We start from the raw sequence: 19,030 nt of genomic DNA, 5'->3' as shown, positions 1-19,030 counted from the left end.
TGAATACCGGCATAAAAGGGACCGTCCTGTACGGCAAAGGTCGGCACAATTTCGTATAATATAAAGCTATTTATAGTCGGTGTACTAATTGGGTTTTTCGTCCGCTTTTGCGAACCATTCAATATGCATGCGAAATTTCCTCGAATACTCGAAGCTTAAAATATTCACCGCGAAAGTAGTGTACACACGCCGCACATAGTTATTTATACGAAAATACCTTGTTTCACTGCCGAAACACCTGAGTCAACCTTTGTGCACAGTGCGACCGAAAATCTTAACATTCAAACACTGCAGTGCGTATTCTATATTTTAGGTCAAACGCTCCGACACTACACTTCGGTGCATTCTTGCAGCGTATCTCTGACGTCATTCGGCTGGTGCGGCGGCCAAATTTTTATTTAAGACCCCAGATAATTAGTCTTTTTCGGCGGTGTGGTCGTTGTTCCATACAAACGAGAGAAAAGATGTCACGGCCCCTCTCGGATGGGTAAGAGGGGACCCGGCGGTGGGTCGCGTGGGCGTATGCGCAAAATCGCACCAGCGAGGTCGAACTATGATTTATGGCGCGGATAATGAGAGAAAAATCTGAGTACGTATGGATCGGTCTCTCGCCACGTGGTGGACGCAACGGGGGTGACGTAACCGAGCGGCACGCAGTCGCGCCGGCGATCGAATGCTACTGAGTCTCTTCAATTATTCAGCCCGGTCTGTCTGCCCGGCCTGCTTGCGACTGTGACTCAGCGACATGACCAGGGCCGGAGATCGACCACTTCCAGATGGCCAGCACGAAAATACAACACATCTTGGTCAGATACTCCCATCTGCACCGGCACAGCTTATCAAAGCATAGTTATAGGTTGATACATGATCAGAGACGACCCTTTATTTTACGCAACTGTAGCGATGGTAAAGATGTCGAAGTCTCAAGATTTGTTTAATAGTATTACTTTATTGATTTATCCAAGATGTGAACCCTTTTTTCTAGACGTAACGAGGGCTTTTGTGTGGTCCCATTCTTTACATTCAATTACCTAATTCATCACCCTTGACCGCGATCATTTCACGTGAGTTTCCCACAATAATATCGTAAACGATAGGTTGAATGCTTGACATTCGTGATAATGTGTCATTTGCTTCTAGTTCGATAACGCTAGCTCGTAGCGTCCTCGAATATGGCTCCATAGTCTGGAGAAGCTAGAGTTGTTGCAAATAATTCAAAGAAAATCAGATATCTTTATAAGAACGGGTACGGATCGTATCCGTATTTGTAAACCATGAGTACCATCTAGTCGCGATCACATCCTTTATTCTTGCCATCGCGGTCAGGAACTCAACGCTTGTGAACGCTTCTCTTGCACAAGCTTGCCTAACATAATGATGTTTTCAGTGATAGCTATGTATCCAATGAGCTGGAAAAAATATGGGGAATGTTGCTCATCTCTTTCAAGTATGCACCATAATTGTTTTTTTTTAAATTGAGTGGTATAATTTAACATTTTGCGTGAATTTTTAATAATAATATGTTTGTTAAAGAGTGTGTGTATGGATTACCTATGTACATTCATGGGCATGTATTTGAGTTGATATATTGTGTATGTATGTATGCATGTGAAATGTTAGAAAAACTTGCTTGTAACGACCATCATGATCCATTGGGAAAACTTGTCAAATCACGACGGTCAGATTTGTGATAAAAACTACAATAAGCTTTTGTCTAAAATTAGTAGTATCTATAGAATTCATGAGATGATACCACATATGTCTCTATCTACCGTATCTAACTCTTATACGATCCTGACCAGCCCCGTCCAGGCTAGAAAGCTGTCGAGAATATGAGTAGAAATTTATTTTAGCATGCCATAAACGTATTATTTCTGACGCCTTATTCGAGTTTAATTGAAACAAGGCAAACACTATTTCTGTGTTAAAAATCCGTCTGATAGTCATTATCAATTGCAATTGCTATTTATAATGGTTACATCAATGATTTTTTCCGAGAGACACCTGCTGCTAATGAATCTTGCGCTTGAGTCATCGCAGTTCTAACTGATAGTTTTACATTATAAAAATACCATGCGTTGTGCAATTCTCAACCTTGATTTACAGCACAATACAAGAAAGTGTTCCGCGGCGCGATAGTGACGACTTTAAGAATATTTTTCTGATCTGACTTCGTTACATAATTATTCACAGTACATAACGTTAAACATGTTGAGAATTGCCGAGCGGTCGGCTTTTTACACTGACGCTTTATCGCCAAGGCCGCAACGTACACGAGAACGTAGTAACAGATACGCGGATTGATTACAATCGTCGATTTGACGTATACTATTGCTAGTATAAAATAATCATTGGCGTTCGGTACTCCTGCGGATCCGTCCAGCTCCTCGGTGCAAACCGGTTTTTGTGCGGTGGATATAGAAAAAGAAAGGGCTCCTAGAGTCTATAACTTTGCGAAGCGTGCTCGCTGTCCTATGAAGCGGTTCGAACCGGTTCGGTCGCGAAAAATAGCGAGCCGGGCCCGAGTTATTGCCGCCGTTTCTGTTTTTGCACGCGTCTAAAAATAATGCGAATTATGAATAAACAAAACGTAAATATGTTCGGTGAGTGGGTTTGACGCTCGGTCGCTCGTTTGTGTCTCTGTCTCCGACGCCAGGATCTTCTAGAAGTCTATGCCTTGAAATCTCTTAACTCGAGAAAAACCAAGGTGTTGTCGATAGTTTTTTTTTTCAAATATCCATAGGACAATAAGTAACGCGTCGATCTTTGAGTCAGAGTGACGTACGTTTCCCAGGAAAGATTGGCAGAATGCCAATGTGCATGCCCCTCTTTTGAATAATGACGTAGACTGAGAATAAATCTTGTTCGCGGACGACAAAAATAATGTTGTTTGTCAAAAATAAGAATTCTAGATTGACGTCGGTGATATTTTAGAATTTTGCTTCAAATAAGGAGTCTCTGGAACAAAGAGATGTATCTTTGCCTGAATGAATCAAAACAAACTCTGTGCCTTTTTTATGCTAATATAATAAAAAAGGATAATTAATTTACGTTAATTCAGTTTGTCCATGTAGACTGAAATCGTTTACGTTTTTATGTACGAAATTGTCGAATTACTGAAAAACGGTTTGTACCACATGAACTTGCCGAGTTCAGTTTAAGATCGATCGCGATTGTGAAATGCTCCATGCATAATATATACCCTTTCGGCTATTTGTAATTTACAAATATAATGGGCCTTTAAATCGTATTTAAAATAAATGTTATTTTTGCTGTGCATACAGCCCTAATCGGAAGGGAGTTTTGGTGAAAAAATGGATGAAATATTTAAATATATTAATAATTTTTTCACCTGTTTTTGAGATAAACGTTAAACAATAATAAATAGCAGACCTTTTCAACATTTTGTTTCGTTGTGATTTCGGCCATAGTAGACACCGCCGGTAAACATTCTATTCACGTTTATCTAAGACGTAAAAGCATTTTTTGTTGAGAAGAAGCGTCTCATTGTCTCGCATTTCGAAACAAAGTAAAGGTGAGCGTAAAAATAAAATATTCAATAGTTTTCATGACTTATATAGTATCACACATTAGTCCTATCAAATCAATATGATTCGATACATGCTAAGAAAAAACTAATCAACGCATTATTTAACATATAAATCAGATTATTGATTCATTGAGGCAACAATTTTAAACTCTAGCTAAATTATGCACGTAGCTGCGTCACACTCATATGCTAAAAATGAATATGATAACAAAACAATAATATGTTAATGAGCCATATGTATAAGGTTCAGCTCAAAATAATGCTTCACATAAAAAAATATTGTATCAGATTATAATAGGAACATCTAAGGATAGATTTATTATGCGCTATTCTGCAATAAGGAGCCTCTTCGTAGAAAAAGCTATGCTTAATTGAATCTCAGACACAGCGTGGGAGCGCGCTCATTTATCAAATTGTCCTACTTTCATGCTAAAGAAAATGATGGCTAATAACGCCTTGATTGATTTAAAATATAATTTTCGCTCAAGGGTTTACCGGCCTTTATTGCATTTCGCGAAATTAGTACACTTAGTCGTCTCATAATGACCTCAACGAGAATCCCGTTTTCGACAACGGCATTTAGATTCTATTAGCGCAAAACGAGAGCAAAAATTGAAACGACGGTTCTTGGAATTTCCTCGTTTTTCTCAGCGAACGTGCGCTAATAACGTCTGCAGAAGTATCTGCAAACCGCGCGTTTCTCTGTGTGCGTGTGAGTCACGTTCAGCTCGCTGGCGGTTCACGATCAGGGTCGTGTCCGTTCCGTCGTCCGTAGTTACGTGTACGTAGCCGTTTCGAAAAACGGCCGCGTTCGACCTTGCTTCGTAATTATTCAAAGGTGACGTTTTTCAGCTGAGGTCATAGGTTTAATTCAGCACGCGCGTAGCTCAAAGCCCTCCTCTAATCTGATTTTGCGGGCGCCATTTTTTTTATTGTTTCATTTTGTTTTTAATCGCCGTTTTGCCGCGGCGACCTTTACCGTGCCACCAAGTTTGATTTTTCACAGACTACTTGACGTTACGCTCAGTCACGCACATCCGAAAGGGTTGGTCAGATTTTTTTTCAATTCGCGACGGCCGCGCTTGATGCCACAGGAGCGGCAGTTGTTGTTGATGCAGAATAATAATTAGGATGTGAAACTGCTAGTTAAATGAAAACTTTTCGGTCGTAAATATTCAATTTACGCAAAATCTTTGTCGGCTTCTGCAAATTGCCATAAGGCATAAAAATGATACTTCAGAATACGAACACCACATCTGTGACTATCCTAGAATTTGTTGCCATCGATTCTAAATAAGAATTCGTTATGGTGTGACATTTATATAAACCGATCTAGGAAAATACATAAGGATATTCGAAACGATTTTTTTTAACAAAATCAAGTACCACTAATTATTTTTTAATTATTTAATTTTATATGAAAACAAATATAATAACGATATCTGTTAGAAGAATATACTATCAAAAATATAATTATTCCCTTTTGCTGCCCTAAAATATTTAAAAATGTCAGTAAGAGTCAGTTGAAGTCCCCGATAAGCATGTAGTATTATAACTTGACCACGTGCCCACGATGCAGCGCTCGACATGCGTGTTAACCATAGGACGCCTACGCGCATACTGAAATTGAACCGAGTTACTCGTTCTATCTTAGTTTGCGAAACACCTTATCATTATCTCTCTCACTCGTCACTTAAAACGCGAGAGAGCGAATGGGGAAGTATCTCACCGCTCGCGCTCGAAAGAGCAGCTCCGACTTCGGTCCTTTTGCCGACAATGTTCGGAAGCGCTCGAAGCTGGCCAAGTCGACTGAATTACCCCCCACTTTACCTCCCGTTCTCGGTAACCTCAGACAACTTCCGAGAGATTTTAGAGCGGGCAGAACTCTTCCGAAGTAATCCACTGTATTCTCCGTCCTTGGCCAACCTTGGCCAACTTCCAGTGTAGTGCAGGCATTACGTTATATAATATTCAATCCCTTGTGTTTGATTTCGCAAAGATGGGTCGGATTTATTAGCAAGATACGTACCTAGTAGAAATGTTTATTTTTTTTTTAAATCATCTCGATCGATCTATTTCCTTAATGATTAAACCCAAGTTATCTCAGATTACAACTTCAGTATCTTCCTTTGATATATTTATTCGTAAAATAAATGAAAAAGAAAACACAGATGTCATCAGCGCCACAACGAAGACGAAATAGAGATCAGCGATCGTCTTCGCTCTACTTGTACATCGTGTGACACTTTAGCTACAAACAAATGGGGAAAAGGCGATTTTCTTTCGAAAATTTAGCACGTAGCGTGGCAACTGCGCAAAGCAAATGTATAGATTTTTAGATCGTACAATTCGCGAACCCCCCCCCCCCCCCGTTTTGGTGTCTATGATACCGTGTTTTGTTATCAGGAAATGTGATGAACAATGCGTCACTCGCGCATTTTCCGTTGGGTTAGGTCGGACTTTGGGTGGGTCAATATGTGTGAATGCATTTTCCAGTCAAGGTCTTCAAATGGAAGCACGCCAGCCGCAAAGCAAAAATGAAATCGCTCACATCACGCGCTCTATATATTTTAACGTAAAGTTGGGCTGAACATAAACTGACCTTCCTTTGATGCAATTAATAATCTGGTTATCGCGTCCCTATGAAACATATCAATTTTAGAGGCCATCTTTTGTTAAGATGTATATTTGTGTAACAATGGATCTTATTAAGATAAAATGTTGTTTTCATATATGTATTTGTTCCTACATTATTTCGTACATATTTGCCGTCATGATTTGTAAGTGTTAAAAGGACCTTTACGGTTGTATATTAATATATAAGTTTAGAGAAAGCATGATCAGTTGGATCCATACATGCTGTGGAAACGTCGCTTCCTCAATTAACTATAAATAGCTTAACCTTTGGATGTCCAAAGGCATGTATGTCATGCCCACTATTTTTTCAATTTTTTTAATCCATTTTAAATGACTTGATAAAATTCTGAGTATTTTATTATATTAGTTACTTAGAGATACTTTTATCAATATATTACGGTATTCCTAACCATATTAATCGAACATTTGATGTGTTTGTGTGAATTACTATGTTGGTCAAACTATATTCAAACCAAATTTTGGTCAATAGGAGGGCGCAAAATACAATTATCCCTTTTATTTATCCGATTTTATTGCTTTTGACGTGAATTTTTGAGTTCTGAGAAGAGATAATTGTTTTTTGCGCCCTCATATTGTGCAAAATTCGGTTCAGATGTGCTACATTAAATTTGTAATATTATAAAAAATCGTAGTATGAGCGCTTGATAACCGAACGTTTTCACTGCGACGGCACTTTTTTATTGCTTTTGCCGTGGATTTTTGACATCTGAGAAAGAATAATTATTTTTTGCGCTCTCCTATTGGTCGAAATTCGGTTTAGGTATGCTTCATTCGAGTCTCGTTTATTGTAAGTTGTAATATTGTTATTAAAAGTATTTATATCAACGCTAGATAACCGAGCGTATCCACTTCGACAGCGACGGCACGTTTTTATTGATTTTAACATAGATTCTAAACAGGGACGCCCCCTCGAATTTAGCTAAAAAATTCATGAAATATCAAGTATATGAATGAAATTGAAATATTAAAAAAATGACCCATGACTAACCAACTCTTGCCTCCCCCCCCTGGAAAATGTTAAAACGACGTCCCTGTATTTGCCACTTTGAACACACGTGATTATTGACAGTTGTCTGATTTACACTGCTGCCATCATAGGAAACTCAAATTGGATTATCTGTATTATGACCAATATACTTTTCCAAAAATTATATCTATCTAGTTCAATTAGGTCTAACACAAGCAATAAAAAAGTTGTAAAATAAATGAACGAACAATAATATTATAGTATTTTCATGGAAGGACCAAAAAATCATAATGATGTTTTAAAAATATGTTAAGAACCATTGGTGTTGTGTGTATTACAAAAGTGACCAATTAACTAAATACTATTTACAAGGATAGAGCGAAACATTATTTATTTTGTCATTGCATTCTTGGGTAGGTTTTTATTCAAATAGTGGTCCCAACATCTGGAACGGGTTCAGAGTATACCCTAAATAAATTATGTATATATAAATAGTAGGTACGAAGCTTTGTTTTTGTGATTAAATAAATTGTACTGCAGTGGATTAAATACGAAGAAAGGTTTTGTCCGGAAAAGGTTAATAACATTTGCATTTATTAGCTAATTTTTTTTCTTTCATCTGTTGTAACAAGACGGGCGTTAGCCCAATACGTTATACTGTAAGTAGTGAGTATATTTTAATAATTATAAAATATTATTGCAGCTTGCAATTCATATACATATGTCACTATGATTTTTTTGATTATTCATATGTGAGATTAGGAAAATCTAATAATATACTAATCACTAATTCCGATCTTTCATAAAATATAGTGATTGAAAAACACTAATGTTCATATGGAATTCGAACCCAAATCTTCAGGTATTAGTCATAGATTTATCTATTGTGCTTGTTTTATATACGTCAGCACGAGAGAGCGACCTCTTTCTAGTGTGTAGGGGTCGAGAGGATTTGCCTTGTCACCTGGAATAACAAACATATTTTTATTTTATTAAATTCGGTGACTTACAAACGTGTCTGTTCATTTTGTCATGTTGCGACGTGTTGTCATCATTTTTAACTAAAACGATTTTTTATCCACCTTTTCCTCCAAACAATAAAATAAAATATTACTTATGCCAGCGATTACCTTTTGTTTGTTGTAATCAGTAAAATTGCTTCAACAACAATAAAATCTAGCTGTGCTCGCGTTGTACAGATAACGGTTTTTTTGATAATATCTCGTATAAAGCTCGTAGTGTTTTACTTTATTTTTAGCAGTTCTGAATCATCCTATTTTAAATTACTCATAAGTTTTTCCTTAAATTATTTAGAATGGTGCGGTTAACACCGAGGTTTGTGTGTCAATTTTCTAGGAAACTATATATTTTTATCTCCAGCGCAGATTTTTTGCTTATATATTTGTGGTACTTGCTCTTGAGCTATATTTAACTCACTTGATTTTTTGTACCATACATGCAGAACCTAGATCAATGACGGCGAATCTTTTGAGCTCGGTGGGTCAAAAATATGAAGAAAAAAAACGTGAATAGCGTGTCACAACTATTTGCAGCCCTAGTAAAAAAATAGTTATATTTTTGATATATTTATTTATTAAAAAAGCAAAAATAAATAATTCTTCACATTAGTGATTTTTTGTCGCTGAATTATATTTGCTATATATTCAATTGAATTATTCAATATATTATCTGATAGATGTCCATTCATTCATTAAAAGTCAAATTGAATGCTTTTTTCTGTAATATATTGTTGAATGTTAATACATGCTTGCGAATTTTGCGAAAAATTTAAGGATTCAGGTCTCAAAACAGTTTCTGTAAAATATATTGAATGAAGATGTAATAATCTCTTAACATATAATAAACAAGCTGGTCAAATTTTGACTTACATTACCAACATTTATGAACAATTATCTGTCTGACTATACATATTTCGTGTTTCAAGCAATAAGAAGCGTTGAAACAATCTACCTTACATTCAGGTACTTCTAAAAATACTTTATACGCTGATCTTTCATATACTTTATACGAGTATGAATGAAAACAAATTTGTTCCATTTATTTTCACTTTCATTCATTTATTACATTGTCGAAAAATATATTTTTAAAAATTCGGGGCCACAAATCTTTTATTTTTTGGAATAATACGTATAGGAAAACATAAAATATCGGCTTTCATCGACCTCTTAAGTTTTTATACAGGGGCCAGAACACCTCTGGCTAATATATTTCTATATTATTTTTTTTTTTTGTCAGGTACAAAATTGTAAATCTGTTCAATGTGGCATCTTTTTTTAGAACAGATTTATGTGATTATCTTTATAATATTTATTTTCGAAAGATGTATCTCACATATACATATTTATTTCTACTCGTGTTGAAAGTAAATATAATGTCATTTCTATTATATTATAGAATAAAAAATATGTAAATACTGCAAATTATTATTCTCCGCTTCTGCTTTCAAGCAATGTGGGCATCATCGTTTGCTTAGTTCTATGCCACGGATTTATCTTTTTCAACAAATAAGATGTACGAGCTTGAAAAAAAAACGGTATTATCGGTATCGGTACTACCTGTATTGCAAATCCTAACCTGTCGTCACTAACACAACTTTAGGCATATCATATCTTACATATTTCGTTCCCTGATGCACTATTGGCATTGACTCTAACTTGATAGACTTTTCTTGTACTGTACTTAAGTACATTAACATATCTAGTAATAATGACCAACCGATATCAATAGTATCCTCAAAATAAATTTCCTTTGGACGACATTTCTATACTAAGTGGTAACTCAGAAATTCGCTTAATAATATTTAGTAAATGTCACCCAAAATGTCTACACGCGTGTCATGGTTAGTCAGCCATTACTGACCTAGATCGATTTTAATCAATCCCTTGATACGAATTATTGTAATCGCAAATCCTGATTTCTTAGACACGATAAACTTTCGTGTGGGAATTGAACCCAAGTAGTCGTTGGGTTAGTCGTCTTAACACCTATCTACCGTGCTTGTTATATCAGTCTGCTTATTTATAAAAGATTCTGAATCGTTTTATGATTATGCGCTTACTACTTTGTGATTATGTTGAAGCGATTTCATACTATGAAGTGACAGTGATTTATCGTATGCCATAAGTGGCGAAAGCTTTCAAAGGGAAAATATATTCAGAATGGCATTACCAAGTATTTAAACCTGACGCGAGATAAACGGAAAATATTTTTTTAAATAAAAATATCACTTCTTCCTACGTGCGGGTGACATTGCTTACAGTTGCATTCTTCAGTATCTTTAATTTCATCTACCACGGATATTGTAATGTAGTTGTTGATATAGACAGCACTACCATCGCATGAAAATACGTTTGTCAGTGTAGTGTTGCAACAAAGAAACGCGATCGTGTATGTGTGTGTTTGTCTATGTGTATGTGTGGGAGCGTATCGCGTTGAGCGTTTTTTGGGCCTCAGTACCACGCGGGCGCTCTCGCCGTCGCCAGTGTTCTGCGCGCTGCTCCGTCCTGCCATGACTAGGAAGCAGGATGTCATCCCGACAGAAGATATCAGCTGCGGCAAACGGAGTCAACAAGCTGTGCACCAAGTTCGACCGACTGCTCTGCGGTGCGTGTGCCATCAGTGTCCCGAAAGTTTTTCACAGTGCAGTGTTTGTGCGCGACCACCATTTTGCCAAAATTCACGGTCGAGGTCTCGCCACCGCGAGCAGTCGTCCAAGACCAACAACTGATACTTAAATAATTCACAAATAGAAGCGATGGTATCTACCAAATTGCAATCGAAACGCGACGTTGGCGTGCCAAAAGAAAATCGTTGCCGCATTACATATGTACACACACACCTCATATCCGTTATCACTTTTCCGCTACCGTCGGTTTCGATAAGAGCGGCGGACTTTCGCGGTTTCGCAGCGGTGTGTATCTACTACAGCTACCACCGTTATTCAGTGTATGCAAAAGCCGTTTTGCCAAGTATCGCGCTCGCGGCGGGTGCGTTAACCTGGCGAGATGCACGACTGGTTCTGAGTGACTGTAACAACGTTCGAAATTTCAATGGCGATTCGTTACGTAATTGTCTACTTGAGGCTTGTGTCAAACGAACCTTTTCAAAAGGCTCGAGTTTGCCAGTAAACGCAGAGTTCAGCATACTGATTTTCCATATTGAAAGTGAATTGTATATAGCCAGCACCGAAAGAGTTCCTCTTTGACAGTTAAAACCATCGAATACTAGGAAGCTAAACTTATCAATTTTTCTCCTTGATGACGAATGATGAGAAAACATTCTAAAAGTACGAACAAACAGTAATAATAATGTATAAAAAATATTCTGGTAAGCTGATTGTGACATGTATATAGTTGTGTACACTCTTCTAATGGAACCAATGTTGTCAGTAAATGCACTATTCATTTTACTGTAAGTCGACTAGCATCATTGTATCTTTGTTTCTAAAAAAAAAACACAAAAACAAACTATCGACACTACACATACATAGTTTTTAGTTAATTATTTTTCGACCTTCTTTTCGCAAACAACATAAAATGTAATACATTTCTTATCAGTAGGCGGGATGCATAAGGGTTTCGCACAGCTGATTTACTGCACTATGCTAGGCGTGCCGGAAAATGGTATTTTGCGATTGCAAACCACTAATTGAATTCGAAACTGCAAATAGATTTTGCAACCTCCTTTTATTTACAAATATTTATTAGAGAAACTATCACATGATTTTGCCATACTAAGCAGAAATCGTGTTAAATTATTATTAATACCGGACTACCGGTATTGATTCAATGATAATTGAGGAATTAGCCGGAATACCGGTATTTAAAAGCCCCAGTTTTATGTTAGTATGTGTTTCTAAAATTTGATCCAACTTTTTTTTTAAATCAAACAAATTTAAGAATATCTTAATTTGTTGTATCATTAATTATGAAAAATAATATCAATTAAATGGCTGCTTCTGAACCTTTTGCAGCAGTTGATATTCAATTTATGTCGTCAGTGGGAAATCGTAATTAGTGATTATTATATAATTATACTTTCCACACCATCTGGTTGTACCAGATAATGTGGCAAATTGCGCGAACTTGTTGGAACCACATCAATATCTTCGATTTTGTGCCAAAAATAATCGGTAATCATGCGCACCGTCGACTGTTACAGTCCGACCTTCATCGTTTTCAAAAAAAGTAAGGCCCAATGCCGCCGCCTGACCACAATGCCCACTTTTTGTAATGGTCTCGTGAATCGCATGAGAATTTTCCTCGCCCTAAATGCTGCAATTTTGCTTATTAACATACACAGGAAGGTGGAAATGTGCCTCATCAAAGAAGATTTTCCTTGAAAAATCAGTATAAACTTCCTGCTGCTCTAACACTCTATTTGCGTATATTTTTCGCTGTCTATTGTCTCTTTTATTTCACTACGTTGCTAATTGTTAGCTCAGTAGGACGATAAAATTGATCATAATCTTTCCGTAAATTTCTATAAACAGCTCGTACAGAATTGTTATTTATGTAAAACCATTGAACAACGTTAACGCGTTAAGCTGTGGTTAAGCGATCAACACAACATACAATTCCTCATCACAAAAGATTTTATTTGAAAAAGTTTCAGATCTTGTAGATTAGGGTTCTCAATTATTTGTTGTTTTAAACTATTCAATATTGAATAAAAAATGGATGAAGTATTCGAATATATACGTATTTTATTATCGGTTTTCACCGATATTAATTTATTTAACCAAGTGTCTGTAAAATATTATTTAATTAAAAATAATAATTTTAATTAATCATTAATTTATAAAATATACATAACACAATGCTGTGCTAATTACTGATCAGTTAGGGCGTCAAAAGAAAACTGCTTAATTTATTATTACATACTTTTCGTCGTTCAGGTACGTCATTTTAGCTTTTTCAAATCACCAGAATTAAGATCAACTGCTATTGAATTAATTCAGTAAAATTGATGGAACATTTTAAATACATAATTTTATTAATTTATTATATATAATATAGCGAATTTGATATACATAAAGATCGTATTCGTTTCGGCGTTTGTTTTGTGCTGATTTGCATATAAATTGAATAATTATAAATAAATTAATCGCGATCGAATTATTGAACTGATTGAAATATAATCTTTGCGTCTTAAAACAACAAATACAAAAACATAACATGAAGTTCACTAAGGGCCCATACGCACTGTCGGCTAGCCGCCGGCGACTAGGGACCGCCTGCTCAAAAACGCAGGTAGCTAGGCTAGGCGGCTAAGCCGAGCGACTCGAGGTCGGGTAGTACATTCGCGAAGAAATTGCAATATTAATTTTAAAGAGAAAAAAATATTATTTTATTTTACATATAATATTGAATTTTCCTGTATGAAACGCTTTTTGTTTCCCAAATGCAATTATAAATGTGTCTGTATTATGTTAATAAAATTAATTTAAATTGAGAAGCAAGAAATAATATAAAATAATTATGCATATTATTTCACAATATTTCTTTTTCGTTATCAATATTCATATAAAATTATTGTAAACGATTAAGGATTCAATTTCTACGATGAGCGTTTCTGTGTCGAAGCCATTTTTTGTGAATGATGTATAAGTCGCCTCGAAAGTCGCTCCTCGTGCGAATGCACTCATCTAAACCCATGCTTTTATAGGTTGCAGCGACAGGCAAGTCGCCTGTGCATCACCTCTGCGCAGGATCGCGCCTGACGCTCCGGCGACTCGGCGCCTGCGTGCGTATGCACCCATTTAAAACCATATAAAGTACAGTCGCCGGGCGGCTAGTCGCCGGCGGCTAGCCGACAGTGCGTATGGGCCCTAAAATGCGACGCATACCTGTTTCCGAGAAAAGCAATAAACAATAATAAAGAGTGGGCCTTTCCAACATTTTGTTTCATTCAGTTAATGAATACTGCGAATTTCTGTCATAGATAAAAATATCATTCATGAATGTTTTTTGAATGTATAAAAGCTTTTTTTTGTTGTTGAGATGAAGTGTTTCATTGACTCGCATTTCGGAACAAAATAAAGGTGCATGGATTTCGGAGCGGCACTAATCACTATATTATATTGGAAAAAAAAACGACTACATGTGTTGCTCAAATATACAAATTGTTTCATTTTAATAGTTTTTTAAATTTGTATTAAAATAGTATAAACGAATAATTCGAATATTCGATTGAAAATTCTAGTGTGTGTTCAGATGCAAAATGTGGCAAAGGGAGCCATAAAAAATGCCCAAAATGTGCGAACCCCGATGAATCGAAACGACCTACGAACCCTGACAAGCCTTAACATATTTCCAACGCTTCCAGTCACTTTATATTTTTTCATTTCTTTTGCGAATTGTTCGCTCAGTATCATCCCATAAATTTCGATACACAGCTCGTACAGAATATGTAGAACAATTTTAACGCGTTGAGGAGTGATTAAGCGATCCATTTCGTAAATGTGTTGTTGCAAACTAACATTTGATACTTTGAACGCACGCGATTATTGACAGCTGTCTGATTTACAGTGCTGCCATCATAGGAAACGATGGCAGGCAGCACTTTTGATGGTTTTAAATGCTTATTATTATATTTCTAGAGAATATAATTATTTTATTCATGCTAAATTTACTGTTCGTTTCTCGATCGTTTTCTGCAAAATCAAGTGAAACCTTTCAAAATCGGATTATTCACTCGAATACGCGGAGCATATTAGACAGGCGAATTGTACGTATCCCGCGTTATGCTCCCCACGGAAGCAATTATTACCGAGTCGATTGGCGTATTCTATTTCCACCTGACGTGTGTCTCGGTTGCTGGGCGCGTTGTGTGTTGTCTCAATCTATGGAGATTAGCGCATCGATAATCGACCCACCTCCGCCGCACACACGACCCATATCAGAAGCCGCCAAACCGAACGGAAATGACTGTTTAACCTTACGTTCTGTGTGTGGAGTTATTTTTGGAACTAATCGATCCGATCGGGAGATACTGCGATTCTGTAAAACTGACCGCTCGCTGCGCGGGCAATTAGCGCGGTTGCGATGCGTGGCAGGTCGCCTATATTTATACTGGAGTGCGACAGTGCGACGCTCTCGGATCCGTATACCATTCGCTGAGGTCGAGTAATTAAAACGACCGCTTTGTCCGAAGAGATTCTCTTGTGCGTAATTCCCTTCTTGCGTGCGAGTCGAAGATAATGTTCATCAATCACGCAGAAGGCTCGATCGAATCTGTCCACTCGTTGCTGAGTTCGATTCAACGCCATTCGGCGTGTTTTCAATCGATATGCCTTCTTCTATTCGGGGTGTGGTCGCATTTACGCCTAGCGTCGCAACGCAGCGCCACTATATCATAAAGTGCCATCAACGCTAAACGCCAGCACATCAGTCATCCAGATTATGATTGACACCTTGTGCAGCAGAATCATATCCAATTATGCGATGATTTAACGCCGCAGGACCTCCCGAGCGTCCCGTTAGGCAAAATTCGCAGCACGTATCATGCATGCATGTAGCAAACGTGACGACGAAGGCGTCACGCCGTAATCCTCCCGGTGTGTAATTATTCGAACGGAACCTTTCATACGTAACGACTCCTCAAGGGGATCGGCACCGCTCGATTATTATATGCGAATTAGTCTCACCGTTCACGTGACTTCGACCCTAATTTGCATACTACCCCATGGCGTACAAAAAATTAGAATCGAGAAGAGCACAAAGAAAACTCGCCGAGGTCGTAGAGGTGGTATCCAGACAATAAGAACACCAAATCGCTAAGCGCTACTACTGCACAAGGCCGTTCCAAGTTCTTTCTATAAGGCGACGCTCCGCGAATGGAACGATATTCGTTTTGAATCCAAGCGAAGGTCAAACATTCTGAAACTTGGCACTGCTGGAATATTGAATTTTACCGCAAATGTCGCATCACTGCTCGCGCCTTAAATATGGATGATAAAGACACCATCTGGTTTTTTCTATGAACATTTTCTCAGCTCATTAAAAAAATTAATATTGATTTTTCCGAAGATATCACACTATTATCTGTTCAAACCAGGGCTGTGAATCGTTGGAAATTTTTCCCGACTACGAATTTAAAAATTTCGATAAGATAATCTTAAAATATTAAATTTAATTTTAATTATTTATTTTCATGTAAATAACAACAAAGAAAAAAGAACAAAAAATAATTATAAAAATATTTCTTAGGATTAGTGCCGCGCCATTGTGGGTACGTGCGACCAAGCCAGTCGGTAGCCGGTCGGCTGTCGTTGGGTATTTGATATTTGGGTGCATAATAACTTTTGTTTACTTCATATTACCGACTTTAAACACATTAAAAAAATATTGGTAGGGGTCAAAAGGGTTAAAAAGTAGTTCGAGTCGGTCGAATTTTTACGACTCGCGACTCCACATCCTGGTTCAAACAAAGCGTTAGTCCCCTAACTGCTGCTACATTAATATTATATTTCAATCAATATCTGGGAGATCTGTTTTTATTGAATATAACTGTAGTCCTTTCACGTAGTCAAATTTAGTCTTTGACGATTGTATATATCTACATAGAATACGTTATTGTTCGTTAGTCTATTTGATGTGTGGATCCGAAATAAAGTTAATTTCCGCAATTTCGATCGTGTATATTCACTTTTGTCTCCTGTACTTTGCCATAGCCTTGCTTGTGAGTTAACAACACTACAATAAGAACAATGCAAATCGAATCAATTCAATCGCTTTCCAGTGTTGGCAGAGAAGAACAGTCGTCGTTTTGTTCTAGGATATCCTATGCGATCGATTCACCTCATTTGACTGACTACATTAGACGTCAATTACGCGAGTAATTCTCGTATCGTTCTCCACTATTAAACGGTGCTTTTAATATATCAAGATGTTTTCTATTTTCACTTGGTTCACTAAGTGTGTAAATTCATTTTGTAAAAATAATGTGTGTTTATTGATGTCGAACTCTGCAGAACAGTTAAAATGATTGTATTATTTATTTGAGTTTAAAAGCATATAACCCAACTGTTTTTTACACGGTGGATACGTTCTACAAAAAACCGCGTAAAAAAGTGATAAAATACATAGAAAAATGAAAGATTGGTTCCCTAAATTTAAAAAACCGTGTTATTTGAAAAAATAACAACATTGTAGTATAGAAAATCGTGTAAAAAGGTAATAATAAAAACCAAATAAATCAATTCTGGAAGTATTATATATACGTTATATATTTTAATTAAGGAAAAAGTTTTTCCATCTTCTCTAAGATAACATTTCGATTATACAATGACTTTTTGGAACTAATTTTTGATCTAGAAATTACTGATTTTCGGATGGAATCTTCATTATTTTTAATTGCTCTAATAGTAGCTTCGTTCAGACCAAAACCTTTACCAACAAATTTTGCAACTTCGCCTCTCCCAAGATGGTCCAAAATTTATCATCCAAAGAAATAGCTCGTCTCTTTCGAATTGGAATTTCTGGGAATCGTGTTAGAACAAATATTTCGTGTAAAAATATAGTGAAAATATTTCTTCATTATTTTTTGTACCGTGTTATTTCAAAATCGTGTAAAAAAATCCATGTAAAAAAAGATTTGAGTGCACGTTTCATTGTTTTTAATAAAATGATGTTGCTGAGGTTCAAAATAAATCTTATCTGTCGGTAATCTAGTACTAAGGACTAAGCGCGTTTATCAGTCTTTTAGAAGAATAGTAAAAACAAATACATATAAATTTTTTTTTAACCGGTGACTAATTGAAAAATAGTTTTAATTTAGTTTAGATTAAAATATTTATTGACCCATGATTATTTCTGTTCAAATAATTTGTGCCCCTGTCTTGTTAATAAGATCACAACTTTTTTCCATCCTCTTATTTTGGAAGAAAGTATCTCACAAGCCATAAATATTGTCCCAATATATAATTTTAATTCTAATAAATATGGATCAAAGATATTTCGTGATTAAATTGCGGTCAATTGAGTGAAGCTCGTAATATCTCTCATTTACAAAACCATTATGGTATAAAAATGTACTTCATCACTGTCGGTGAGAATAATGCATAATGATCCATAATTAAACCTTAGTCTTTACAGGAATTTCTTAGTAAAAATAATAATACCGAATCAATAAAATCGCTTATTGCGTGAAATAGGCAAAAAATTGTCTATTTCATAAAAAATGCATAACTGTTGCTCCATTCATGAATTAGGCAAATTATCTGCCTGATGCATGCATTAAGTCAAATGTCATTTTTGACAGTTGCGAAACATCATATATATTGAACGGGTCAAATTTGTTGCTCCTATGAAATAGTATTGGTCCATGTACTTGTGTTGGTCGCATTACTTATACCGGGAGATCAATAAATATATTGTAATTCAATGAAATAAAAATGTAACATGTAACTGTTGGATTAGATAGTAGCGTTTGTCAGGACAGTGAACACCACATGAATAACTTTTTTACTGTTCTGACTTCATAATCTGTCAAAAATAGCTACGACAAACACCACCTAAGCGCTACTATCGCAATTAATCTGTATAACAGTTACATCATAAGAGATCAAAAATCGACCATAATATTAATATTTATAGTTCAATACTTTTTTGTCATTCAAAATAAAAATTATTAATTGATTTATTTTTATACAATGAAATGATATTTTCTTGTTAAAAAAACACCACTGGAGCGTTACTATCTACTTTGCTTAATGCACGAAATAAGCAAAACAGTTCCTCTTACATTCATGAATGAAGCAACGGGCTTGCATTTTTCATGAATTATACAAATTTTTGTCCATTAACATATGCACAAGTGATCATTTTTAATAA

General features: G+C 36.2%; 3 protein-coding genes and 1 long non-coding RNA gene across 7 annotated transcripts in view; 2 read left to right on the top strand and 2 right to left on the bottom strand.

Annotated features, from left to right (window-relative positions):
* Positions 1 to 19,030, top strand: part of sgg (glycogen synthase kinase 3 beta homolog shaggy) — a 70,620-nt gene that overhangs the window by 19,504 nt on the left and 32,086 nt on the right. For 2 of the 4 annotated variants that reach the window (XM_088205943.1, XM_088205940.1), the window contains exon 1: positions 10,648 to 10,799. The exons of the other annotated variants lie outside the window; for them this stretch is intronic. In XM_088205943.1, the coding sequence (XP_088062069.1) occupies positions 10,721 to 10,799 (79 nt within the window). In that variant the 5' untranslated portion in view covers positions 10,648 to 10,720. Of the gene's footprint in view, positions 1 to 10,647; positions 10,800 to 19,030 lie in introns of those variants that run through there. 4 annotated transcript variants of the gene reach the window in all.
* On the bottom strand, positions 10,648 to 13,382 carry LOC148238138 (uncharacterized). The gene is made up of 2 exons (XR_015812716.1): positions 11,682 to 13,382; positions 10,648 to 11,615 (listed from the first exon to the last, which is right to left on the bottom strand). It is a non-coding gene; the product is annotated as an uncharacterized LOC148238138 (long non-coding RNA).
* Positions 13,696 to 19,030, bottom strand: part of LOC148238118 (sortilin-related receptor-like) — a 309,166-nt gene continuing 303,831 nt past the window's right edge. Inside the window, exon 17 of the transcript XR_015812708.1 lies at positions 13,696 to 14,025. The gene's annotated coding sequence lies outside the window, so the exon portion shown is untranslated. The remainder of the gene's footprint in view (positions 14,026 to 19,030) is intronic.
* The window catches only part of LOC148238135 (pre-mRNA splicing factor CG9213), a 47,371-nt gene continuing 46,793 nt past the window's right edge, over positions 18,453 to 19,030 (top strand). The window contains exon 1 of the mRNA XM_088205923.1: positions 18,453 to 18,460. The gene's annotated coding sequence lies outside the window, so the exon portion shown is untranslated. The remainder of the gene's footprint in view (positions 18,461 to 19,030) is intronic.

This window comes from Plectrocnemia conspersa, unplaced genomic scaffold (assembly GCF_051122295.1).
Source record: "Plectrocnemia conspersa isolate PC_06_02 unplaced genomic scaffold, ASM5112229v1 ptg000002l, whole genome shotgun sequence".
NCBI classification, from domain to species: domain Eukaryota; kingdom Metazoa; phylum Arthropoda; class Insecta; order Trichoptera; family Polycentropodidae; genus Plectrocnemia; species Plectrocnemia conspersa.
Note: the sequence above shows the minus strand (reverse complement) of the source record. Positions and strands in the feature narration are given on the sequence as shown.